The sequence below is a fragment of the Pan troglodytes genome, chromosome 20, assembly GCF_028858775.2.
Source record: "Pan troglodytes isolate AG18354 chromosome 20, NHGRI_mPanTro3-v2.0_pri, whole genome shotgun sequence".
NCBI lineage: Eukaryota > Metazoa > Chordata > Mammalia > Primates > Hominidae > Pan > Pan troglodytes.
In genome coordinates, this window is record NC_072418.2 from 25,155,823 (window position 1) to 25,182,643 (window position 26,821).

Sequence of the window (26,821 nt, forward strand, 5' to 3'; positions counted from 1 at the left end):
TGGTAAAAGGTCTTGTACAACAGGAACATATCACAATCCTAAACATATATGCACCTAACACTGAAGCTCCCAAATTTATAAAACGATTACTAGTAGACTTAATAAATGAGATAGACACCAACACAATAATAGTGAGGACTTCAATACTCCACTGACAGCACTAGATAGGTCATCAAGACAGAAAGTCAACAAATAAAAAATGGATTTAACTATACCTTGGAGCAAATGCACTTAACAGATATATACAGAACATTCCATCCAATAACTGCAGAATATACATTCTACTCAACAGCGCACGAAACTTTCTCCAAATAGACCGTATGATAGGCCACAAAATGAGCCTCAATAAATTTAAGAAAATGAAATTATATCAAACACTCTCTCAGACCACAGTGGAATAAAAGTGGAATTCAACTACAAAAGGAACCTTCAAAACCATGCAAATACATGTAAATTAAAAAACCTGCTCCTGAATAATCATTGGGTCAAACATGAAATCAAAATGGAAATTTAAAAATTCTTCAAACTCAACAACAAAAGTGATACAACCTATCAAAACCTCTAGGATACAGCAAAGGAGATGCTAAAAGGAAAGTTCATAGTCCTAAACACCTACATCAAAAAGTCTGAAAGAACACAAAATGACACTCTTGTTCACACCTCAAGAAACTAGAGAAACAAGGACAAACCAAACCCAAACCCAGAAGAAGAAAAAAAAAAATCACAGTCAGAGCAGAATGAAATGAAATTGAAACAAACAAACGAATACCAAAAGATAAATAAAACAAAAACCTGGCTCTTTAAAAAGATAAATACAACTGATAGACCATAGCAAGATTAACCAAGAAAAAAAGAAAATCCAAATAACCTCAATAAGAAATGAAACGGGAGATATTACAACTGACAACACAGAAATACAAAAGATCATTCAAGGCTACTATGAACACCTTTAAGTGCACTAACTAGAAAACCTAAAAGAAATGAATAAATTTCTGCAAAAATGCAACCCACCCAGCTTAAATCAGGAAGAATTAGATACCCTGAACAGACCAATAATGAGCAGCGAGATTGAAATGGTAATTTAAAAATTACCAAGAAAAAAATGTCTAGGACCAGACAGTATGCAGCAGAATTCTACCAGACATTCAAAGAAGAATTGATACCAATTCTATTGACACTATTCCATAAGATAGAGAAAGAGGGAGCCCTTCCTAATTCATTCTGTGAAGCCAGCATCACCCTAATACCAAAACCAGAAAAGGGCATTAATCAAAAAAGAAAACCACAGACTGATGTCCCTGATGAAAATAGATGCTAAAATCCTTAACAAAATACTAGCTAACTGAATCCAACAACATATCAAAAACAGAATCCATGATCAAGTGGGTTTCATACCAGTGATGCAGGGATGGTTTAACAAATGCAAGTCAATAAATGTGATACACCACATAAAAAGAAATAAAAACAAAAGTCACATGATCATCTCAATAGATGCAGAAAAAGCATTCAACAAAATCCAGCAATGCTTTATGATTAAAACTCTTAGCGACACTGGCATACAAGGGACATACATCAAGGTAATAAAAGCCATCTACGACAAACCCAGAGCCAACATAATACTGAATGAGGAGAAGTTGAAAGCATTCCCTCTGAGGACTGGAACAAGACAAGGATGCCCACTTTCACCACACTTCTTCAACATAGTACTGGAAGTCTTATCCAGAGCAAGCAGATAAGAGAAAAAAATAAAGGGCATCAAAATTGGTAAAGAGGAAGTAAAGCTGTCACTGTTTGCTGATGATATGATTGTTTACTTTGAAAACCCTAGACTTTTCAAGAAAGCTCCTAGAAGTGATAAAATAATTCAGCAAAGTTTTCAGATACAAAATTAATGCATACAAATCAGTAGCTCTTCTATACACCAACAGCGACGAAGCAGAGAGTCAAATCAAAACGCAACCTCTTTTACAATAGCTGTGAGAAAAAAAAAAAAATTAGGAATATACCTAACCAAGGAGGTAAAAGACCTCTACAAGGAAAACTACAAAACACTGCTGAAAGAAATCATAGATGACACAAACAAATGGAAACACAGTCCATGTTCATGGATAGGTAGAATCAATATTGTGAAAATGACCATACTGCCAAAAGCAATCTACAAATTAAATGCAATTTCCATCAAAATACCACCGTCATTCTTCACAGAATTAGAAAAAATTATTCTAAAATTCATATGGAACAAAAAAAGAGCCTGCATAGCCAAAGCAAGACTAAGCAAAAAGAACAAATCTGAAGGCATCACACTACCTGACTTCAAACTATACTATAAAGCCATAGTCACAAAAACAGCATGGTACTGGTATAAAAATAGGCACATAAACCAATGGAACAGAATAGAGAACCCAGAAATAAACCCAAATATTACAGCCAGCTGAACTTTGACAAAGCAAACAAAAACATAAAGTAGGGAAAGGATACTCTTTTCTTTTTTTTCTTTCTTTTTTTTTTTGAGATGGAGTCTTGTTCTGTCGCCCAGGCTGGAGTGCAGTGGTGTGATCTTGGCTCACCACAACTTCTGCCTCCTGGGTTCAAGCAATTCTCCTGCCTCAGCCTCCCAAGTAGCTGGGATTACAGGTGCCTGCCACTGCACCTGGCTAATTTTTGTATTTTTAGTAGAGATGGGGTTTCACCACATTGGCCAGGCTGGTCTTGAACTCCTGACCTCATGATCCACCCGTCTCAGCCTCCCAAAGTGCTGGGATTACAGGCATAAGCCACCACGCCTGGCCAGGGACTCTTTTCAACAAATGATGCTGGGATAATTGGCTAGCCACATGTAGGAGAATAAAACTGGATCCTCATATTTTACTTTATACAAAAATCAACACAAGATGGATTAAGGACTTAAATCTAAGACCTGAAAGTATAAAAATTCTAGAACATTGGAAAAACCCTTTTAGACATTGGCTTAGACAAGGATTTCATAATCAAGAACCCAAAAGCAAATGCAATTAAAACAAACATAAATTAGGGAGGGTTTTCTCTTTATCTTGTGGAATAGTGTCAAAACAGGGACCTAATTAAACTAAAGAGCTTTTGCATGGCAAAAGGAACACCAGAGTGAACAGACAACCCACAGAGTAGGAGAAAATCTTCACAATCTATACACCTGACAAAGAAGTAATATCTTGAATCTACAATGCACTCAAACAAATCAGCAAGAAAAAAAAAAATCCCATCAAAACTGAGCTAAGGACACAAATAGACAATTTTCAACAGAAGATATACAAATGGCCAAGAAACATATGAAAAAATGCTCAACATTGCTAATGGCCAGGGAAATGCAAATCAAAACCACCAAAGGATACCACCTTACTCATGCAAGAATGGCCATAATAAAAAATAAATAAATAAAAAAACAGATGTTGGTGTGGATGTGGTGATCAGGGAACACTTCTACACTGCTAGTGGGAATGTAAACTAGTACAACCACTATGGAAAACAGTGTGGAGATTCCTAAAGAACTAAAAGTTGTACTACCATTTGATCCAACAATCCCACTACTGGGAACCTACTCAGAGGAAAAGAAGTCATTATATGAAAAAGATACTTACACACACATTTATAGCAGCGCAATTCACAACAGCAAAATCATGGAACGAACCCAAATGCCCATTAACCAATAAGTGGATAAAGAAACTGTGAGATATATATATAATGGAACACTACTCTGCCATAAAATGGAATAAATTAATGGCATTCACAGCAACATAGATAAGATTAGAGGCTATCCTTCTAAGTGAAGTAAATCAGAAATGGAAAACCAAACATCGTATGTTCTCACTGATATGTGGGAATTAAGCTATGAGGATGCAAAGGCATAAGAATGATACCGTGGACTTTGGGGACTTGGGGGGAAGAGTGGGAGGAAAACGAGGGATAAAAGACCACAAATAGAGTGCAGTGTATACAGCTAGGGTGATGAGTGCACAAAAATCCCACAAATCACTAAAGAACTTACCCATGTAACCAAACACCGCTTGTACCCCAATAACTTAGGAAAAAATAAAATAAATAAATAAAAATAAAGTAGTACACAGGTTACTTGAAGATGAAAAAAAAAGAGCTTTCCAAATTTTGATGTAATAAAAAAAATTCTTAATCCATAATACTTGATAAGAAATTATTTTACTTTAAAAAACAATAAAAAATAAAGACTTTCCAAAATGAAAGGTAAGGGTGTTCATCACCACTAGCACAGTTTAAAAAAAAAAGCTACATGGTGGCCAGGCACAGTGGCTCATGCCTGTAATCCTACACCTTTAGAAGGCCAAGGTAGTCAGAAAACTTGAGACCAGGAGTTCAAGATCAGCCCCAAAACAGAGTGAGACTGTGCATATATAAAAAGAGAAATGCTAAAATGAGTCTTTTATGTTGAAAAATAAAATGATGCTAGACAGCATCAAAAAACCATATATAAATATATAGCTTTCTATTAAATGTAAATATACAGACACATATAAAATGTCTTACTATAATAATAGGCATAATACCCTTAAAATTCTTCTATAGAATATAAAAACAAAATATAAATCTGCATAAATCTGAATACACAATATAAAATAATTTGTAATATTAATAACAAACTTGAAAATATAGAAATATAGTTTTTGTATTCAATTAAGTTGTTATGAGATTAAAACACATTGATTTAATCTTAAGATGTTTTACGTAATGTCCATTTTTCAACATAACTACAAAAATTTTATAGAAACTACGCAAAACAAAATAAAAAAAATAAGCAAAGTGCGCCACTACAAAATTAAACAAAAAATAGTTAAGAAATGAGAAAAAATATGTAAACAAAAAAAAAAAACATAACACATAACAATGAAACTGGTATATAACTTTATTTCTTTTCTTTTCTTTTTTTTTGAGATGGAGTCTCGCTCTATTGCCCGGGGTGGAGTGCAGTGGCACGATCTCAGCTCACCACAACCTACACCTCCGGGTTCAAGTGATTCTCCTGCCTCAGCCTCCCAAGCAGCTAGGACTACAGGCACATGCCACCATGCCTGGATAATTTTTGTATTTTCAGTAGAGACGGGGTTTCATTATGTTGGCCAGGCTAGTCTCAAACTCCTGACCTCGTGATCCACCCACTTCGGTCTCCCAAAGTGCTGGGATTACAGGCATGAGCCACCGCGCCCGGCGTAACTTTATTTCTTATTTCTTTTTTTTTTTTTTGAGTCGGAGTTTCACTGTTGTTGTCCAGGCTGGAGTGCAATGGCGCAATCTCGGCTTACCACAACCTCCGCCTCCTGGGTTCAAGCAATTCTCCTGCATCAGCCTCCTGAATAGCTGGGATTACAGGCATGCACCACCATGCCCGGCTAATTTTATATTTTTAGCAGACATAGGATTTCTCCATGTTGGTCAGGCTGGTCTCGAACTCCCAACCTCAGGTGATCCACCCACCTTGGCCTCCCAAAGTGCTGGAATTACAGGCGTGAGACACCATGCCTGGCGTAACTTTATTTCTTTAAGAAATCATTTTAAATATAAATTTATCAAACTACTTAATAAAAAGAAATGTAATTCCAGGACTTTCGGAGTCCAAAGTGGGCTGATAACTTGATTCCAGGAGTTTGAGAACAGCCTGAGCAACAAAGCAAAATCCTGTCTCTACCAAAAAAAAAAACAAAACAAAACCAAAAAACTAGCTGGGTTTAATGGCATGGGCCTGTAACCTAGCTACCTAAGAGGTTGAAACTAGAGGATTATCTGAGTTTGAGAGGCTGAGGCTGCAGTTCCCTGCCATGATTACACCATTGCAAACCAGCCTGGTTGACGAAGTGAGACCCTATTTCATTAATTAATTAATTAAAAGGAAAAGAAAGAAGATGCCTGAGTGGCTTAAGAAAAGAAGCATACAATATGTTCTCCACAAGAGACCAATTTTAGCACTGAGTCAAATAGTCTGTAAGTAACAGAATTTTAAAAAATCTATATTTCATGCAAATAGTAGCCACAATTGGATGAGGTAGTCGTAATTATATTGGGCACAATATGCTTTAAGTCAAGTACTAGTACGAGACAAAGATTGATATTATATAATAGTAAAATGGGTCAATTTACCAGGAATCTATAACTATTATATTTATATGTACAGGTAGGTATAACAACAGGCCTCCAAAATATATAAATATTGACAAAGGTGAAGCAAGAAGTACATAGCAACATAACAGTTGCAGACACTGAGACCCCATTTTCAATAATAGAAAATTCATATAAAAGATTAAGAAAATAGAAAATGTAGATAACATTATAGACTGTAATATTTTACATACAGAGAAATATCTGAGAGTAAATAATTTATAACAGAAAAAAGTTTATTTGGCTCACAGTTCAACAGACTGTACAAGAAGTATATGCCGGTATCTGTTTCTGGTGTGTTCTCAGGAAGCTTACGATCATAGTGGAAAGCGAAGAGAAACTGGACATATCACATGGTAAGAGATAGAGCAAGTGTGAGGTAAAAGAGCCAGGTTTTTTAAAAATAGTTTCTCAAAACTATACAGATATTTGTGTGTCCCCAATATGGAAAAGCAGTCAGATTGTGCAGTCCCTTATATGCCATGAACACGACTTTGGCTCTCATTGTAAACTTGAAGGGAAATTACCAAAACGAAAATAGAATCCTCAGAGAATTTTAAAGCATAAGACAGAAGATGCCTCTATGTGAGAGCAAAATTTAAAAAAATCTCAGTCTTCCCAGAAACTACTTCCTTTGGAGCACAGCTTCTCAGGTCACATTTTGAGAACTGGCTTTCTCCTGGACCTCTGGACCTCTCATCTGTGTTGTCTGTTGTATTCACTCTCACATACCTGGGGGTTTAGTTACCATCTCATGTCTCTTCATATTCCAAGGCTCTTTCCCTTGCTTCAGACAAGTTATCAAGTCTGGCTTAGAGACAGCAATACCTGTTTTATTAAAAATAAATAACATAAATATTGCTCGTATTCCCCAAATAATGTGCTCATTAAAGAGAATGTAATAGAATATTCTAGTAAATTGATCCCTCAATACTAATTTATAACATAAATTTCTAAATATTTAGAAAATATTTTCAATTTCTACAGTCCCTTAATTTTACTACCTGGTACTACTGAATCAAATATTGGTGGTGGCAATGAGATTTTAAGGTGTGGCAACTACGTTTTATGCCACTAAATTTCTTCAATTTTCACTAATCTAGAGTGAAAAATGCAGATCTGCTTAGAAATGTGGAAAGTTCGGGTAAAAATGAAACATCTTTAAAAAATTCCTTTCTGGCCGGGCATGGTGGCTCACACCTATAATCCCAGCACTTTGAGAGGCCGAGGCAGGTGGATCACCTGAGGTCAGGAGTTCAAGACCAGCCTCAACATGGAGAAACCCCGTCTCTGCTAAAAATACAAAATTAGCCGGGTGTGGTGGTGCATGCCTGTAATCCCAGCTACTCAGGAGGCTGAGGCAGAAGAATTGCTTGAACCTGGGAGGCGGAGGTTGTGGTGAGCCGAGATCGCACCATTGCACTCCAGCCTGGGCAACAAGAGCGAAACTCTGTTTCAAAAAAAAAAAAAAAATTCTTTTCTACACTTTCGAATCCCTGTTTTCAGAAAACGGGTATCTGAAACTTATTTATGCTAAGCATAAATCACCAAAACACATCCTACAGAAAAGAGAAATGAAACCTATAGAATATAATAGGAATTGCTTAATTAAAATCATCCTCACCCAGGAAGACCAGGTTTCTGTAGTTCTCTAACATAACATTCCTATATAAATTCTGCTGAGCCGTGTCCAGGCATTGCCACTCCTCCAGAGAGAATTCTATGGTCACATCCCGAAATGTCAACGATCCCTGAAAAACACAACAAAGACACATATAGATTTCCCAATTGGCCATGGACAGAATTTTTAATTTGACTCAAGGTGAAATGAGAGAGTAAAGAGAACAGGTTCTAACTTACAGGGATGACTGAACGTATTCAGTAAAATAATTTTCACACAGAAATAGTCTCGGCCGGGCGCAGTGGCTCATGCCTGTAATCCCAGCACTTTGGGAGGCCAAGGTGGGAAGATCACGAAGTCAGGAGATCGAGACCATCCTGGCTAACACGGTGAAACCCCGTCTCTACTAAAAATACGAAAAATTAGCCGGGCATGGTGGTGGGTGCCTGTAGCCCCAGCTACTTGGGAGGCTGAGGCAGGAGAATGGCATGAACCCAGGAGGCGGAGCTTGCAGTGAGCTGAGATTGCTGCACTCCAGCCTGGGCGACAGAGCTAGACTCCGTCTCAAAAAAAAAAAAAAAAAAAGAAAAAAGAAAAAAAGAAATATTCTCTAATGTATTCTCAAACTCTGAGAAAAAAAGAATGGCAGAAGATCCACAACACCAGCATAGACAAGATACTTTTCTGGATAATAAAGTATAAAATTAAGGGCATGATAACAAGCATGTACATTTTTGAGTGCTATTTTTAAATCATACAGAATAAGTCTTGTACATTTTTCAGACCAAAAAGACATGTTGAGTTAGAAGACACCTCTCAAATTTTAATGTGTACAATTAACTGGAGATCTTGTTAAGCATATTTATTTTATAAGATCTGGAATAAAGTCTGAGTTTCTGAATTTGACAAGCTCACCAGTAATGCCTGTTTTTGGCCCCAAAAGAATATTTTGTTAAACATTCAGCAAGTGGAGGAGCCTGTATTTTTCCCAGTTTTTCTGGCCTATAAACAAAGACGAGAGCCCTCATTTTCCAAAGATAGATATATGCAGAGAAAATCTAAGAAAGGCAGGTGCCAGATTAAATGTGATCATTGGTGCACATCAGCTACATAAAGATACTTAATAACGAGAAGAAAAATAGTTAACTCTATACTGAAAAAACCTGTCAGACAGCTTTTTTTTTTTTTTTTTACACAGTTTCTCTCTTGTCACCAAGGCTGGAGTGCAGTGGCGCGATCTCGACTCACTGCAACCTTCGCCTCCTGGGTTCAAGCGATTCTCCTGCCTCAGCCTCCCAGGTAGCTGGGACTACAGGCGTGTGCCACCACGCCCAGCTAATGTTTGTATTTTTAGTAGAGACAGGGTTTCACCATCTTGGCCAGGCTGGTTTCAAACTCCTGACCTTGTGATCCACCCACCTCGGCCTCCCAAAGTGCTGGGATTACAGGCATAAGCCACCGCGCCCAGCTCAGACAGCACTTTAATCAAGTCAATCATTAACATCAACTGCAGTAGGACAAATTTTTATGATGTGCTGATGCACACAGAAGGGGACACAGAAGGACACAGCATTACTGCTGTGATATTGCTCCCCCAAAGTAAATTATAATCTGAATTTAACCATAAAGAAACATCAGTTTATGCAAATGTCAAGACACAGATAACTCCCATTTTTTGTAACTTTTAATAGCCATTTTAAGCAGACTTTCTTTAGCACACTAGAGAGCAGGTATCTCCTAACCATTTTTTTCAGAACTTTTTTTTTTTTTTGAGATGGAGTCTCACTCTGTTGCCCAGGCGGGAGTGCAATGGTGCGATCTCAGCTCACTGCAACCTCCACCTCCCGGGTTCAAGCGATTCTCCTGCCTCAGCCTCCCGAGAAGCTGAGATTACAGGTGCCCCACACCACGCCTAGATATTTTTTGTATTTTTAGTACAGACGGGGTTTCACCGTGCTGGCCAGGCTGGTCTCGAACTCCTAATCTCCGGTGATCCACCCGCCTTAAAGTGCTGGGGTTACAGGTGTGAGCCACTGCAACTTGCCTTTAAAAAGCATTTTCTTTTTTTTTTTTTTTTTTTTTTTTGAGGCAGAGTCTTGCTCTGTCACCCAGGCTGGAGTGTAGCGGCCTGATCTCCGCTCACTGCAAGCTCGGCCTCACGGATTCACGCCATTCTCCTACCTCAGCCTCCCGAGTAGCTGGGACTACAGGCGCCCGCCACCACGCCCGGCTAATTTTTTGTATTTTTAGTAGAGACAGGGTTTCACCGTGTTAGCCAGGATGGTCTCGATCTCCTGACCTTGTGATCCGCCTGCCTTGGCCTCCCAAAGTGCTGGGATTACAGGCGTGAGCCACCGCACCCAGCTAAAAAGCATTTTCTTAAAGCTGTTCTGCATAGAGCTAATGGAGAACACAGATGGAGCCTCAACATTACATGTTCTACTTTTTCCGTAAGGACCCCAGCTTTTCCCCAATAGGAATCTTGAGTATCCACACCTTCCCATATTCAACAACCACAAGTGAAACTTTTTTTTTTTTTTTGAGACGGAGTCTTGCTCTGTCACCCAGGCTGGAGTGCAATGGCACCATCTAGGCTCACTGCAACCTCTGCCTCCCGGGTTCAAGCGATTCTCCTGCCTCAGCCTCCTGAGTAGCTGGGATTACAGGCGTGTGCCACCACGCCCGGCTAATTTTTGTATTTTTAGTAGAGACGGGGTTTCCCCATGTTGGTCAGACTGGTCTCAAACTCCTGATCTGCCTGCCTCGGTCTCCCAAAGTGCTGGGATTAAAGGTATGAGCCACCACGCCTGGCCACAAGTGGCACATTTTTAATGTTGCAGATCATAAATTCATCATTAGAGTCCTGCATGGCATATAAAAAAAAACCATGATGTAGAGAATGTAGAGAAGTCTCTGGTATATAGGAAAGAAGTTATCTTTCAGAGATTCTTGACTATCATAAGAATTTTTAAAAGTAGTTAAAACAAACTCATTAGGGATGAAAAGCACAAGTAGAGAAGTAAAGTTTTGCAAGGACTAAACGCATGGCATTCCAGGAGGCAGAGTGGACACGACTCTTCATTTGAAAAATGTTTAGCTGAAAAAAAAGCCATTTTTTTAATCTTTCTCCTCTTTCTCTTGGATTCCTTCTCAGATAAGATTCTCTGGACAAATTATACACCTGCGTCTTGAGAATATGCCTTTAAAGGTGTCACCACTACCTTCTTACCTGCTACCACCACACCCACAGGCAGAAGGACCAAGACCATCCATCTTTCCTTTATAAGAGAAGAGATTCCAGAACAATGAGCTGCCCTATAGAGTTAAAAATGTTTCTCCTTTCCTGTCCTCAGGTGCCCTCCCGTCACAGACATGAGCAATTTTTGCTACATAAATGGAAATATGGGCCACGCTGTCCTGTCCCTACCAAACCCAAACAGAACAGGCCCAGTGACCACCCTTTAGTGTAGTGAAAAGGTGGAACTTAACTCCCACTAACATATTTTAAATGTCTCATACTTGATTCTGGCCTCACCTTCGAGTCACAGGAGGCCCTTAATTAAAACAACATGGATGCTTCCAGGACAATAAATAGAACCTGTGGGGAGGGCACAACTGGAGATTTCTGCAAATAGACCATGTAATTTTAATTAGAAGCCTGGGCTCATAACCACTTAGCTAAGCATTGCCTCTGAAACTTTAACAAGCTTATAAATCACTTGGTAATTTTGGCCCCACTCTATGTAATGTGATTCTGCACGTTTTGAAAGGGTCCATAAATGAGTGTTTTAAACAAGTTCCCTGTCAATGCTGATGTTGCACACTCTGGGCTCAACACTAGCATTAGTTAGAGAAAGCAGGCACAGCTCACAGTCCCTTACACTCAGCACTCTTGTCACAACACAAATACTTCTGGTACAAATAAAGACAACCAATCTCCATCATAAAGTATTATATTTTTTCCTGGCTCTTTAAAGTTTACAAACTAAACAGAAGGCAGCAATGTCTGAATAGATTTGCATTTGGAAAACAACATGTACACTTGCACTGTGCAATGTTTACTAAGTAGGTACTATGTGCTCAAGAGTATGTTACAGAGCACTGTGCTGGGAATAACACATCATGTGACTTAATCCTCGTAACACCCTGGGAGTTGGTACTAAGTGTTTAATAATTCCTAGGATTTAGATACAGGGTCCAACAGTTTTATTTCTTCTTCTGTTTCTCTGTCATTGATTTTTTAAAAATGTATAGAATAAAAGCTAAATGTAGAGAGATGAGAGGAATACAGAAGAGTTTAATATAATTTTTTAAAAATTCTAACTTTGTTTATATTTACTTATTTGTGACTTGCAGAGAAACTACTGGATCTGCAGGAATAGAAAACAAGTTACTAAATGGAATGTCTCTGCAAACACTGGTTTTAATAAAAAATTTAAAAATTAGAACCCTAAAAAACGTACTTTATCTTTTCCATTTACCTTTTTAGTTTCAGAAAATTGTGAGCACCAGCTCTAGAAAGGCAGCAGGATTCACCAGCCAAAACTCCAATCTCTTTTAATCAGTTCTGTGAGGCAAGACTCCACGGTGGGACCTGACCTAAATAAGGCCTCCAAAAATGGTGGATCTAAACAGAAGTGAGCCAGGAAGTGGACCCTATGTAGAATTCTGTTCTCTATGCTACTAGGTGTACTTCCAGTTCTGTTTTTCCTAAGCTTACCTAAGAGAAATTTAAATCCCAGAGTTTGGGTAATTTAAATTTTTTTTAGCTACTGTCCTGTCAATTTTATGACATGTACTAATAAGCAATTTAAACAAGTTCCTAGGGTAATTTTATTAAAATATATGTATTCTACCAAGGTAAAAGAAATAACAATTCCTCTGTTCATAAACATCCCTTCAGGTGATGACAGAAGTCACAAGAATATAAAGAAAGTAGTCCAAATAAAGGCCAAGTGTTTCTGCACACATCTGTTTATTGTACCAACCATATGATGATGTTTAATTCAACCATGTATCCAGTTGCTAGTCTAGACTATAAGTTCCTGGGTGGTAGGGACCATAACTGCTTCATCTATTTTTTTAATGGCCATATGAAATGGAAGCTATTAGTTTATCTGTTTGAGTCTCAGGACCTCTTTCTTGTTTTTCACCCAAGTACCAAGAAACTGGAGAAACTCTCATCTGGGTACCAACCAAAGATATCTCTTGTATGAGGGTAGGAACAAACACAGGATGACTTATTTCTCTTACACTGAGACAAAAGTAGAATTAACTACTCATGTCAGCCTAACACAGTTCTGCTCTGGACATCCTCAAATGTCTCAAAGATGCCTGGGTGATTGTGAGAGGGTTTCCAGTGACTCTGGGCTAATGACCCAATGATGAGCCAGGCAGAAGAGACTCAGGTTGATTATAAATAGAAAATGGAACCACCCTGGTTAAGCTCCAGAATCTAGATCACCTCTCCTGATTTGTTAGCTCTTGGGTAAGAGAAATAACAATACTCTACTCCAGTATCACAATTTACAGATAGGTATAGCTGTGGTCATGGATCTGGATACTCTGTGGCCTTGATCTCTCACTCTAAGATGCCTGTTTATATTTACAGATTCTGTCATCAGATTTTATTTATACCTGGAGTCTCTCACATACCTGTAACAGGTCACTGGAGAAGATCTGAAAAGCTCAAAGAGCCACACTCTCAAAGGAAAGATTTAAGATGTCTACATTGACATCTCACAATACAGAAAATGTCTTCTGTTGACTTTCTGTACATTCTCAATTCAAAGTCTGGCCCTGTCTCATAAATCTTAGGCACAGGCTAGACCTTATGTGCGGATTCCAGGTGGGATCAACATGGCTCTGCATCCTTGGGTGTTAGAGCAAGCAGAGATCCCCTCATAGAGGCCACTCTGACACATTCTTTTTTTTTTGAGACAGAGTCTGGCTCTGTCTCCCAGGCTGGAGTGCAGTGGCCCAATCTCAGCTCACTACAACCTCCGCCTCCTGGGTTCAAGTGATTCTCCTGCCTCGGCCTCCCAAGTAGCTAGGACTACAGGCGTCCGCCACCACGCCCAGCTAATTTTTGTATTTTTAGTGGAGACAGGGTTTCACCATATTGGCCAGGCTGGTCTCGAACTCCTGACCTTGTGATCCGCCCGCCTCGGCCTCCCAAAGTGCTGGGATCACAGGCGTGAGCCACCGCGCCCAGCCTGCTCTGGCACATTCTAAATAATATGTCTACCTAGGAAAAATCTGAGGAAACATAGATATAAGTTGACCGTTTATTTGGGCCAAGCTTGAGGACTGTAACCTGGGAGCAAATATTCAAGTTGCCTGAAATATATACTTGATTAGCAGTGTGATTACAAGTTGATTTGTAAAGGCTAAAAAAGATGGACAGAGAGTGAGTTGATACAAAGTTGTCTGTCAGAAATTTTTATTTATTTACAGGAATAACATTGATTATTGATTGGATATACACCATTAGTTTTAAGGTACAAGTTATAGTGTCCAGTGTGGCATTATTAATATATAGCTACTTGTGGCAATAGTGAACAGCTTCAAAAGATGAATACATAGTGCAAAAAACAAAAAGAGGGTCGGGTGCGGTGGCTTGCACCTGTAATCCCAGCACTTTGGGAGGCGGGCAGATCACCTGAGGTTGGGAACTCAAGATCTGCCTGACAAACATGGAGAAACCCTATCTCTATTAAAATACAAAATTAGCCTGGCATGGTGGGGGATGCCTGTAATCCCAGCTATTCGGGAGGCTGAGGCAGGAGAATCACCTGAACCCGGGAGGCAGGGGTTGCGGTGAGCCGAGTTGGCGCCATTGCACTCCAGCCTGGGCAACAAGAACAAAATTCTGTCTCAAAAAAAAAAAAAAAGACAGAGAGAGAGAAAGAGAATTCTACTCTCATTTTAGTGTCTCTATAAGTTTGACAACTAAAAGGACTTGCATCTCTCAGAAAGAAAGTTTTTCTTTTTTCTCAAATCTGAAAACCTGGATTCAGAATTTGAAGTTGCAGTTTTAGGTCCTGAATGGATGGAGTAGCAGCAGGTGTTCCCTGCACATTTGTGGGCATTTTAACAAGAGGAAGAAAAAGGAAGTAGAGATTCTCATGTGTACATATCTACTCAATGCACACATGTTACTGTGACTGGGTTTCTGGGCCCCATGGTCTGTGAGTCAGTTTCAGATCTGAAGATACAAGAGTCACTGAAAAAGGTAAAACGGTTGTTTGCTGCCCTGTGAAGTTTGTAGAATTCTGATCTAGCCTCTCTAAAAGTTACTGTGGAGGACTATAGATACCAAATTGGCAGAGAAACAATTCTGCCTGCATATTTAGGGGACAGCATGCACTTTGCAGCACAATTGTGAGTTGAATGATAGCCTGAGAGGGAAAGTTTCCTCTAGCTTAAAGCTTGGGTGGCACCTTATATTTTTGTAACATGTCTGATAATTCTAGAGTTTTTGTGAAACATAAAAGACAAATTTTCTTCAGCCCCGGAGAAACTCCACAATAATAGAACAGACATAAAACTGTTGTATTACACAATTAAACCTGAACGTGACATGCATCACAGTCAGTCTGCTTAAGAGACTGCAAAGACAAAAGGATGGTCACCTTAATTAGTTAACAAGTAGAAAAATTTATAGCACCATGTCATACATAGTTCTTCCTAAATTCACCTGGTAATTGAAAAGGCTAGCCATGTAGGCTAATCAGTTATGTTCAATGACAAAATAAACTTTTCATATCTTCATGAAAGGAGGTAATTTTGCAACTTGAAGCCAGGTGCCTGCTGAAGGTAGGCTCTCAATCTCCTACAAAAATGGTTGAATAGGGTGCTATCTTTTTGGCTATTTATATTTTAAAGCAATGGCTCTCTATTCCCTGAGCACTGGGGCTATTCCTCTCCCACTTGCACTCTCCTGTTAGCTGGTGTCCTCTCTTGACCCCTACCATCTGCCATTGAGGCAGAGCTCACAGCTGAAAGCTCACATCTTACATAAACCACAACTGCCACAGCAGCACTCCAGTGTCACCTCAGAGAGGGAAGCCTGAGCTGCAGGAGAAAAGCCTGCAGGCCTCCTGGGGAGAACTGCACCTTCACATTAATGGAAATTGGAACAGTAATTCAGCCTCAGTTTTTATTTACAATGGTGACAAGGAAAAACCACTGCTGGATTTCCAACATGAGTCCAGACAGAGATAGCTCCAAAAGTTCTCACTGTGACAGCCCACCTCTTTTACAGACACCAGGGAATACTTACAATGCAGACACCCAAAGCATTGGACAGAAAAACAGCTCTCAGTCTGAGCAAGATTATGCTGAGAGGAAAAAAGAAGTTAAAACCATCTTAGGTAAAAACTCAGTTTAGACATAAGATTGATCAAGTCAGCCAGAAAATACTATCTTAAAAAGAATTTCTCTCTCAACAAGCAAAATACACAACTACTCTCAGCACGAGAAACATGAGCATTATGAAGAAAAGGGGCATATTCTCAGCAGAATTTTAGAAGGTTTCTCTTCCATCTCTGCTGCTCTCTCATCTCCTAGCCATTGAATGGGGGTTCCATACTGAAATACATCTCACAATTTCCACCAGCACTTTTTGATGAAGATTTATAATCTGACTTTGTTCATATACTGGAATATATTTAAGCTTGCCACATAGCTAACTAAAGAGCTATTATGGTTTTTGGGTGGCCACATCATCTGTGTTTATTTGTCCTGTAATAGCAGCATTCCGATTTAGTGAAATGAAAGACACTATTAACAGGCCAGGCACGGTGGCTCACATCTGTAATCCCAGCACTTTGGGAGGCCGAGGTGGGTAGATCATTTGAGGTCAGGAGTTGGAGACCAGCCTGGCCAACATGGTGAAACTCCATCTCTACTAAAAATACAAAAATGAGCTGGGCATGGTGGTGGGCACCTGTAATCTCAGCTATTCAGGAGGCTGAGGCAGGAGAATCGCTTGAACCCAGAAGACAGAGGTTGCAGTGAGCCGAGATTGTGCCATTGCACTCCAGCCTGGGCGACAGAGCAAGGATCTGACTCAAAATAAAAAGAAAAAAAAAAGAAAAAGAAAACAAAAGTCAGAGATAACACAAATAAATGGAAAACCATTTTATGCTCATAGGTAGAAAAGATCAAAATCATTAAAATGGCCATACTACCCAAAAACAGAACAGATTTAATGCTATTCTTATCAAACTACCAAAAACATTTTTAACAGAACTATAAAAAACTATTTTAAAATTCATATGGAACCATAAAAGAGCCTGAGTAGCCAAGGCAATCCTAAGCAAATAGAACAAAGCTGGAGGCATTACATTACCTGACTTCAAACTATGCAACAGGGCTACAGTAACCAAAGCCACATAATACTGGTACAAGAAACAGACTTATAGAACAATGCAACAGAATAGAGAGCCCAGAAATAATGCCACAGACCTAAAACCATCTGATCTTTGACAAAACTAATAAGAGGAATGTGGGAAGAAATCCCTATTTAATAAATGGTACTGGGAAACCACCTAGCAGTATGTAGAAAATTGAAACTGGACCCCTTCCTTACATCATATACAAAAATCAACTCAAGATGAATTAAAGCCTTAAATGTAAAACTTGAAATTATAAGAAACCCTTGAAGATAACCTAGAAAATACCATTTTACACATGGGAACTAACTAAGATTTTATGATGAAATTACCAAAAGCAATTGCAACAGAAGTAAAAACTGACAAATGGGACCTAATTATATTAAATATCTTCTTCACAGCAAGGAAATCATCAACAGAGTAAACACACAACCTACAGAATAAAAGAAAATATTTGCAAACTATGCTTTTGACAAAGGTCTAGTATCTAGAATCCATAAAAAACTGAAGTTTACAAGAAACAAACGACCTCCTTAAAAAGTAAACAAAACGCAGCCAGGCGCGGTGGCTCATGCCTGTAATCCCAGCACTCTGGGAGGCTGAGGCGGGTGGATCACCTGAGGTCAGGAGTTCGAGACCAGCCTGGCCAACAGGGTGAAACTCAGTCTTTACTAAAAACACAATTAGCTGGGCATGGTGGTGGGCACCTGTAATCTCAGCTTCTCGAGAGGCTGAGGTAGGAGAATCTCTTGAACCCGGGAGGCGGAGGTTGCAGTGTGCCGAGATTGTGCCACTGCACTCGAGCCTAGGCAACAAGAGTGAAACTCCACCTCAAAAACAAAACAAAACATAACAAAAACCTAGTAGACAAAAGGCTAAGAGTAAGATTAAAGGCTCACGCCTGTAATCCCAGCATCTTGGGAGGCCAAGGAGGGAAGATCACTTGAGATCAGGAGTTTGAGACCAGCCTGGCCAACATGGTTAAACCTCATCTCTACTAAAAATAAAAAAATTAGCTGGGTGTGGTGGCGGGCGCCTGTAATTCCATCCACTCAGGAAGCTGAGGCAGGAGAATCACTTGAACCCAGGAGGCGAAGGTTGTAGTGTGCTGAGATTATGCCACTGCGCTTTAGCTTGGGTGAGAGTGTGGCTTCGTCTCAATTAAAAAAAAAAAAAAAAAAGTAAACAAAAAACATGAGCAAACTTTTTCCAAAATAAGATATATATATGGCTAACAAGCCTATGAAAAAAATACTCATCACTACAGAAAAGCAAAGAAAAACCACAATGATATACCATCTCATATCAGTCAAAATGGCTATTACTACAAAGTCAAAAAATAACAGATGCTGGCAGTTGCAGAGAAAAGCGTAGGCGCTGCTGCTAGGAGTGTAAATTAGTTCAACCATTGTGAAAAGCAGTGTGGCGATTCCTCAGAGAACTAAAAGCAGAATTACCATTTGACCCAGCAACCTCATAATTGGGTATATACCCAAAGAAATAAAAATTATTCTGTCATAAAGACACATGCACATGCATGTTCACTGAAGCACTATTCACAATAGCAAAGACATGGAATCAACCTAAATGCCTATCAATGGTAAACTGGATAAAGAAAATATGGTACAGGTAAGGTTTGGTGGCTCATGCCTGTAGTTCCAGCACTCTGGGAGGCTGAGGCAGGTAAATTGCCTGAGCTCAGGAGTTCAAGACCACCCTAAACAACATGGCAAAACCCTATCTCAACAAAAAATACAGGAAGAAAAATTAGCTGGGCTTGGTGGCACACACCTGTAGTCCCAGCTAGTTAGGGGGCTGAGGTAGAAGAACTGCTTGAGCCTGGGAATTTGAGGCTGCAATAAGCCGAGATCATGTCACTGTACTCCAGCCTGGGTGACAGAGACCCATTTTCAAAAAATAAAATGAAGTATTTAGTAAAAACAAAACATGGTATATAAACATCATGGAATACTGCATTGCCATAAAAAGTGAACAAGACTATGTCATTTGCAGCAACACAGATGGAGCTGGAGACCATTATCCTTAGAAAACTAATGCAGAAAGAGAAAACCAAATGCATGCTCTCATTTATTAGTAAGAGCTAAATAATGAGAACACAAAGAGGGGAACAACACACACCCTTCTAGTTAAGGGTGGAGGACAAAGAGGATCAGAAAAATAATACCTGTGTGGTGCTGTGCTTAATACCTCAGTGACAAAATAATCTGCACACCAACCCCCCGACACAATTTCCTCTATGTAACAAACCTGCACATGTACTCCTGAATCAAAAATAAAAGTTAAAACAAAAAAACTCTATGGGTGAAAGAGAGTGCAATGCAGGTGGAAGGACTGGTTTGTGCTACAGATAGTGGCCCAGGTACGGCTCTACTCTGATTAATTTTTGGGTTCATGCTGGCAGATGATATTATGAACAGGTTGTCCAGAACCTCATGTTGGTGGAAAAAACATGTTGCTGCTGCAGATTCAGTGTCTGGGGTTGGGATATGCCAGGAGACTTGTAGACACTTGAGTGAGATTTGGCAGGAAACACTAGGATCAAAAATGCTGTAGTGAAATTCCTGAGGGTGGTACCTAGTTCTAAGAGGGGTGTGGATAAGCCAGTGTCCAGTGGATATGCTTGTAAGAAGGTGGGAATCCTGTGATGGCAGCAGTGGAAAAAGGCGGTCTGTTCGCATATTCTCACTCATAGGTGGGAATTGAATAATGGGAACACTTGGACACAGGGTGGGGAACATCACACACCAGGGCCTGTCGTGGGGTGGGGGGAGCGGGGAGGGATAGCATTAGGAGAAATACCTAACGTAAATGATGAGTTAATGGGTGCAGCACACCAACATGGCACATGTATACATATGTAGCAAACCTGCATGTTGTGCACATGTATCCTAGAACTTAAATAAAAAAAAAAAAGAAAAAGGCAGTCTGTTATTAGAACTTTTTTCCTCTTTTTTATCCTCTCTCACCCTGGGAGGAGACCTGAAATCACAGGGTAATGGGCAGTGTGATGGCCTGTGTACAGAAAAGCAGAGCCTCCCATTCCTAGACACCCAGAGATCCATTCCAGACCAGGCCTCTGTGATATCTCTCAGCTGGAACCAAATTTGTAGAGTTTGCTAAACACCAAGCAATTCTCCAACACCAACTCACTGTCTGACATCTGAATTCTGACACCACCCAGAGTCAGCACACACCCTGATTCAGGGCTCAGTCTCACAACATTGTTCTTACTGAAAAAGCCAGTCACAAACCCCATGGGCCCATCTTTGCTTCTGAGCTACTGTTTAAAAACTGGGGACTCTCATAACATTCCTCAAATTCAATAATTTTATAGAGCTAGTCACAGAACTCAGGAAAACACTGTAGTTACATTTATCAGTTTATTAGAAAAGATACAATCCAGGAAAAGTCAAATGGAAGAAATGTATAGGACAAAGAAAAGATGTGGGGAGGCTGAGCACGGTGGCTCACACCTGTAATCCCAGCACTTTGGGAGGCCAAGGTGGGCGATCACCTGAGGTTGTGAGTTCAAGACCGGCCTGAACAACATGAAGAAACCTCGTCTCTACTAAAAATACAAAAAAATTAGCTGGGCGTGGTGGTGCATGCCTGTAATCCCAGCTACTCAGGAGGCTGAGGCAGGAGAATCGCTCCAACCCAGGAAGTGGAGATTGTGGTGAGCCAAGATTGTGCCATTGCACTCAAGCCTAGGCAACAAGAGCAAAACTCTATCTCAAAAAAAAAAGAAAGAAAGAAAAGAGGTGGGGAAAGATAAAGCATATAGATAATCCTGGTAAATAGCTGTGATTAATAAAATTCGCTATGCTTTGTGTGCTCCAGGAACAGTTTCTGGAAAGAAACACCCTTCCCATTATGACTTCGATGGTGCTCTCTTTTCTTACCTATCACATAGCCAGACACAGACTCTGCACATTGTCTCCTTTTTCTCATTAAAAAATAAATAAATAAATCGGGCCGGGCGCGGTAGCTCACGCGTGTAATCCTAGCACTTTGGGAGGCTGAGGCAGGCGGATCAAAAGGTCAGGAGTTCGAGACCAGCCTGGCCAATATGGTGAAACACGCTCTCTACTAAAAACACAAAAATTAGCCAGGCATGATGGCAGATGCCTGCAGTCCCAGCTCCTCAGGAGGCTAAGGCAGGAGAATAGCTTGAACCCGGGAGGCGGAGGTTGCAGTTGAGTCAAGATCACACCACTGCACTCCAGCCTCGGCAACAGAGTGAGACTCTGTCTCAAAAAATAATAATAAAAAAAATAAATAAATAAATCAGCTGAATTTGTTTTCAGTGGTCAACCTAAAATATTTCTTAATCAAACATTACTTATTTCAACAGGCTTCTGAACTTTGAGCTACCCTCAGTCTGAGTCAACATACAACCTTATTTTTATGTAGTTCCTAAGTACATGATGACTTCACGGTAAAACATTCTCTGATCTAAAATCTCCTTCTTTCACCCTCCATTCGCCATCCCCTCCGACCTCCTCTCTAATATTGTTTGCTCTTCATATGAAACAAGGCCCTTGTCTGCCTAAACTTAGCAATCCTTAAAGATCTTATAGTTGGTACTTCCTCCTGTTGCAATACCCTTTTGGAATTCAATTCTTTTTTCGACATAAATCTAACTTCATTTTATTTTACAAAGTCTAGAAACTATCTCAAAACAATAAAAATTTCATCTTCGGTAAGACCCTCCCAATCCCCTTTCATCTTAACCTTAACTGCGTCTGCCTGTGGGTCCCTGGCTTTCCAGGGCTCTGTGGCTTCCCTCAGGATAAAGTCTCCTTCCATGACTGGGGTGAGCAGGCTGGGATATCTGCAGAGAAGACACCCCAGAAAAAACTAACTGATCCTTTAATAACCTCCTTTTGCAGGCTCAGTATTAGCCTTAGCTTAGAGTCACTGGGCTCAGGCTTTAATTTTCATGTCAGAGTTATTCCCTTGGTTTTTGAAAGTAAGTGTTCGAAAAATTCAGCGCAATTACTCTAACACAGTGTTCATATAAGGGAAGGAAATTTTAAGGTGCTTACACTTTATATCTCAATAAGAGAAACAAAAGTATCTATTCTTTTCAGACAATAAATGTATTATTTTACTATTTCCATTAAAAATCATGTAGTAGGCCAGGCGTGGTGGCTCACGCCTGTAATCCCAGCACTTTGGGAGGCTGAGGCGGGCAGATCACCTGAGGTTGGGAGTTCAAGACCAGTATGGCCAACATGGAGAAACCCCCATCTCTACTAAAAATACAAAATTAGCGGCGTGGCGGCACATATCTGTAATCCCAGCTACTCGGGAGGCTGAGGCAGGAGAATCACTTGAACCCGGGAGGCAGAGGTTACAGTGAGCCGAGATCGTGCCATTGCACTCCAGCCTGGGCAACAAGAATGAAACTCTGTTTCAAAAAAAAAAAAAATCATGTAGCAAACAATTAGTCATATGGAAACATTTCTAGAAGGTACAAAGTTTCAGCATGAAACTCAGAGAGCAATGTAATAGGATACAGAATAGAGATAGTCACTGTTACAAATTTACCCTGCAAAAGGAGGAACTGATGTTTTCATGGATCTAAGGAACTCACCAATTACCACCTTTTCTTGTGGAAATATGTGCATTTTCTGAAGCCAAAATGGAAGAGAGATTTTCCCTATTTTTCTTCCTTGGTAGCATTCGAAAAGTCAAGCCTTGTAATTCTGTTTAAAATCACCCAACCATAAAAAACACACCAGAAAAAATTCCTAAAGTCATTCTGGGAAAAAGGTAAATGAAAATTTTTAACAAATGGAATATACAATTCAATATTAATTTTATTCTGAAACCCATCTCTTTTTTGCCCTTGGTTAAGTATTTTCTTACCTTTCAATCCCTACTAACAAAATGCAATTTACAGTTAAAAAACTGAGGTCAAAATAAGTGAACAAATCTTTTCAAGGTACAGATGTGTCTGATTCATGTGTCAAGTCAGGCCATACAATCACTTAAGAGATTCTCCCACCCCATTCTCCTCACTTAAGTGCCCAATAACCCCTTCTCAGGAGACTCTGAATTATGCCCCAGTGAGTGTCCCAGGTAAGAACTTTTCAAGTTCTTACACCATCTCATTGGGGTCACTTTTTTGTTGTTGTTGTTGTTTGGGACACTATTTTTGATTTCACAGATTCTCACTATTTTTCTTTCACTATTTTTTCATTATATTTCACTATTGTTCTGCTCCCTTAAAGAATGCAGGGGGCAGAAATTATTTCAGTGTTTTCCCCGCAATACCAGCATCTGATTGGCTGACCAGCAATGTGTCTTCAAAAAATGGAAGCTGGGTTGGGTGAAGACAATCTTAATGTCTCAAGGGTTAGCTTTTCAAAGGAAGAATATACCAGGAGAGACCTTTCAACCCCAGGGCATCCGCCTGCTTCGTTGAAAGGCTACACTCCATACCTCAGGTTGTCCTACAGGAGAAAATGACCAGGAGCTGAGAGTCACTAGACCTCTAGCAGACATAGCCATGGGGAGTATTTTAGCTAATTCCCAGACAGTACTGAAACCCAGGACCAGGGAAAAAACTGAAGAATGGCTGAAAACACATCATAAAGTTTCCAAAGGAAAACCTTTACCCCAAAACATTCTGCTAAAATCTGTGGAGCAAGGAGGAAAAAAAAAAGCGGCACAAAGATTTTTTACAACACAGTGTAAGGGGATTATTTTTTGCTTTCTTCTCATAGGAAATATTCACAAACAGAAAACAAATATTATGAAAAGTGCCATCCAATGCTTTGTTAAAAAATAATTAAAATACAGTATCAAAATGTACACTAAGGACAAATAGTAATGTGAATCAGAGAGGGAAAATTGACATTATGAACTGGAAGTTTAGTATTTTATTGCAAGCCAGAGTTAGGCCGCAGGAATTGGGGTTTGGGAGTAGACATAATACTCTGCTTGAGATACCTGTAAAAAATGGAGGGGAAAATCAGTCATCTGAGGAGTGTGAAAATAATTAAAAATAATTAAGTGGCAGGCAAATACACTGAGGTGGCTCTAATGCCTGATATCTACTTTTTTTTTTTTCTTTTTTTTTTTAAGACAGTTTCGGTCTTGTTGCCCAGAATGGAGTGCAATGGCGCGATCTCGGCTCACCGCAACCTCCGTCTCCCGGGTTCAAGCAATTCTCCTGCCTCAGCCCCACGAGTAGCTAGGATTACAGGTACAGGCATGTGCCACCACACCTGGCTAATTTTTGTATTTTTAGTAGAGATGGGGTTTCTCCATGTTGGTCAGGCTGGTCTTGAACTCCCGACCTCAGGTGATCCGCCTGCCTCGGCCTCCCAAAGTGCTGGGATTACAGGCATGAGCCACCGCACCTGGCCTTTTTTTTTTTTTTTTTTTTTTTAATATGAGAGGGAGTCTCCCTCTGTTGCCCAGGCTGGTGTGCAGTGGCGCAATCTCGGCTCACAGCAACCTCTGCCTCCCGGGTTCAAGCGATTATCTGCCTCAGCCTCCCGAGAAGCTGGGATTACAGGCATCTGCCACACTCCCGGCTAATTTTTGTATTTTTATTAGAGACGGAGTTTTACCATGTTGGCCAGGCTGGTCTAGAACTCCTGACTTCGTGATTCACCCGCCTCGGCCTCCCAAAGTGCTGGGATTACAGGTGTAAGCCACTGAGCCAGGCCTGATAATCTACTTTTTAAAAAACCTAATTCGGCCGGACGCGGTGGCTCATGTCTGTGATCCCAGCACTTTGGGAGGCGGAGGAGGGCAGATCACCTGACGTCGGGAGTTCGAGACCAGCCTGACCAAAACGGAGAAACCTCGTCTCTACTAAAAACACAAAAGTTAGCCGGGTGTGGTGGCGGATGCCTGTAATCCCAGCTACTCAGAAGGCTGAGGCAGGAGAATCGCTTGAACCTGGGAGGCGGAGGTTGCGTTGAGCCGAGATCGCGCCACTGCACTCCAGCCTGGGCAACAAGAACAAAACTCCGTCTCAAAAAAAGAAAGAAAAAAATATTAATAATTCAAGTGCTTTTTTTTGTAAATTACTACATTGGGGGAAACAAAATTCAGGCTTAACCAACTATAAACTACAATTAACCTCTGATTATATAAACGGGAAATTTCCATTTTGATTGTACAAATTAAGAATCTACGTAACTGTACATAACCCGTTACTGAATTTGGTTTTCTTCATTATGCACCTTATAAAACTCTTTCCGTCAAATCCCTTCCATAGACCATAAACTACAAACCACAGCTGGGTGCTCTGCCATTTTTGAATCACTCTTTGATTAAATTCTTTATTACTTTAGTGATGACTACCATCAATTTTTAATAGGAGAAAAGAGGGACTGGAAACCTCACTGGACCAAAGCTCTTCCCATTCATGAACCGGCACCCGGAGCCAGGATTCTCCCCTGACGCCCCTCCCGTGGTCCCTGCACAATCTGTGAGAGAGGAGGCGCTGCGGATGCAGAGCGGCCCAGAGAGGGCTCCAGGCCAGGGCATAGTCACAGTGCAGGAAGGAGACAGGTCGCCCGGGGTCCCGCAGTCAGCGCAGCCGCCATCTTATGGCTGAAGGAGACTGAGGCCGAGCTGGGCAAGAGCTCGGGGCGCAGACTGTGGAGCTCACTGCGGGGAGGCCTGAGTCCCGCCACAGCCACTTCCCACCGGTTCCAGTCAGCCCCTTCCCCTTCTCAGGATGTCGGACCCGGCACTCTCACCATTTCTAGGCTTCCAGGGGGTCCTGGCGTCCTAGCTGTGGAGCTCCAAATACCTACAGGTCACAGGGCCACAGAGGCTAAGGACACAGAGCAGTGAAAACGAGATCCGGAGCTCCAGCTGGAACCAGAAACAACGGCCCCGCCACATCCCACAAGCCGCCCTTTCCGCTCCAGCTGAGTGCCTGATTGGACGGTTCCCAGCCCAGAGTCCCTGATTGGATAATGTTTAAATCCCCGCCTCCTCAGGCCCTGAGTGACAGAAGATGTGATCTGATGCTGAGCTGAATGAAGAGTGACGGGCCGGGCGCGGTGGCTCACGCGTGTAATCCCAGCACTTTGGGTGGCCGAGGCGGGTGGATCACCAGAGGTCAGGAGTTGGAGACCAGCCTGGCCAACATGGCAAAACCCGGTCTCTACTAAAAATAAAAATTAGGCTGGCATGGTGGCGGGCGCCTGTAATCCCAGCTACTCCGGAGGCTGAGGCACGAGAATTGCTTAAACTCAGGAGGTGGAGGTTGCAGTGAGCCGAGATCGCGCCACTGCACTCCAGCCTGGATGACAGAGCGAGATTCTGTCACGAAAAAAAGAAAAGAAAAGAAAGAAAAGGATGACAGTCTAGGCTGCAGCCTTTTCAGGCAGGGCTTCCTTCCTGAGCTGAGCCAGGCCAACCCCAGAGGGTATTTGCATTTAACCTTTTGTATAAGGTCACATTCTTTTATAAATAATATATTATATGGTTATTCACAAATGAAAAGAATATAACAATTATCTAAAATTTTCAGAGTTTATGACCTTCCTGGCTTCTGGTTTTTTTATCAGATTGCCTGAGGTTTTAAAAAGAAGGCAATCCTCTGAAATAAAATTGTATTTTAAATTTTCTAGTAGCCAAACTTTAA

At 40.7% G+C, this 26,821-nt stretch overlaps 1 protein-coding gene across 1 annotated transcript in view; it reads right to left on the minus strand.

Annotated features, from left to right (window-relative positions):
• The window catches only part of ZNF99 (zinc finger protein 99), a 46,011-nt gene extending 19,902 nt beyond the window's left edge, over positions 1-26,109 (minus strand). The window contains exons 1-3 of the mRNA XM_009435168.4: positions 25,926-26,109; positions 7,781-7,907; positions 6,889-6,984 (exon numbers count right to left, since the gene is read on the minus strand). Coding sequence (XP_009433443.3) covers positions 6,889-6,984; positions 7,781-7,907; positions 25,926-25,928 — 226 coding nt within the window. The 5' untranslated portion in view covers positions 25,929-26,109. The remainder of the gene's footprint in view (positions 1-6,888; positions 6,985-7,780; positions 7,908-25,925) is intronic.
• Positions 26,110-26,821: the final 712 nt, after the last annotated feature.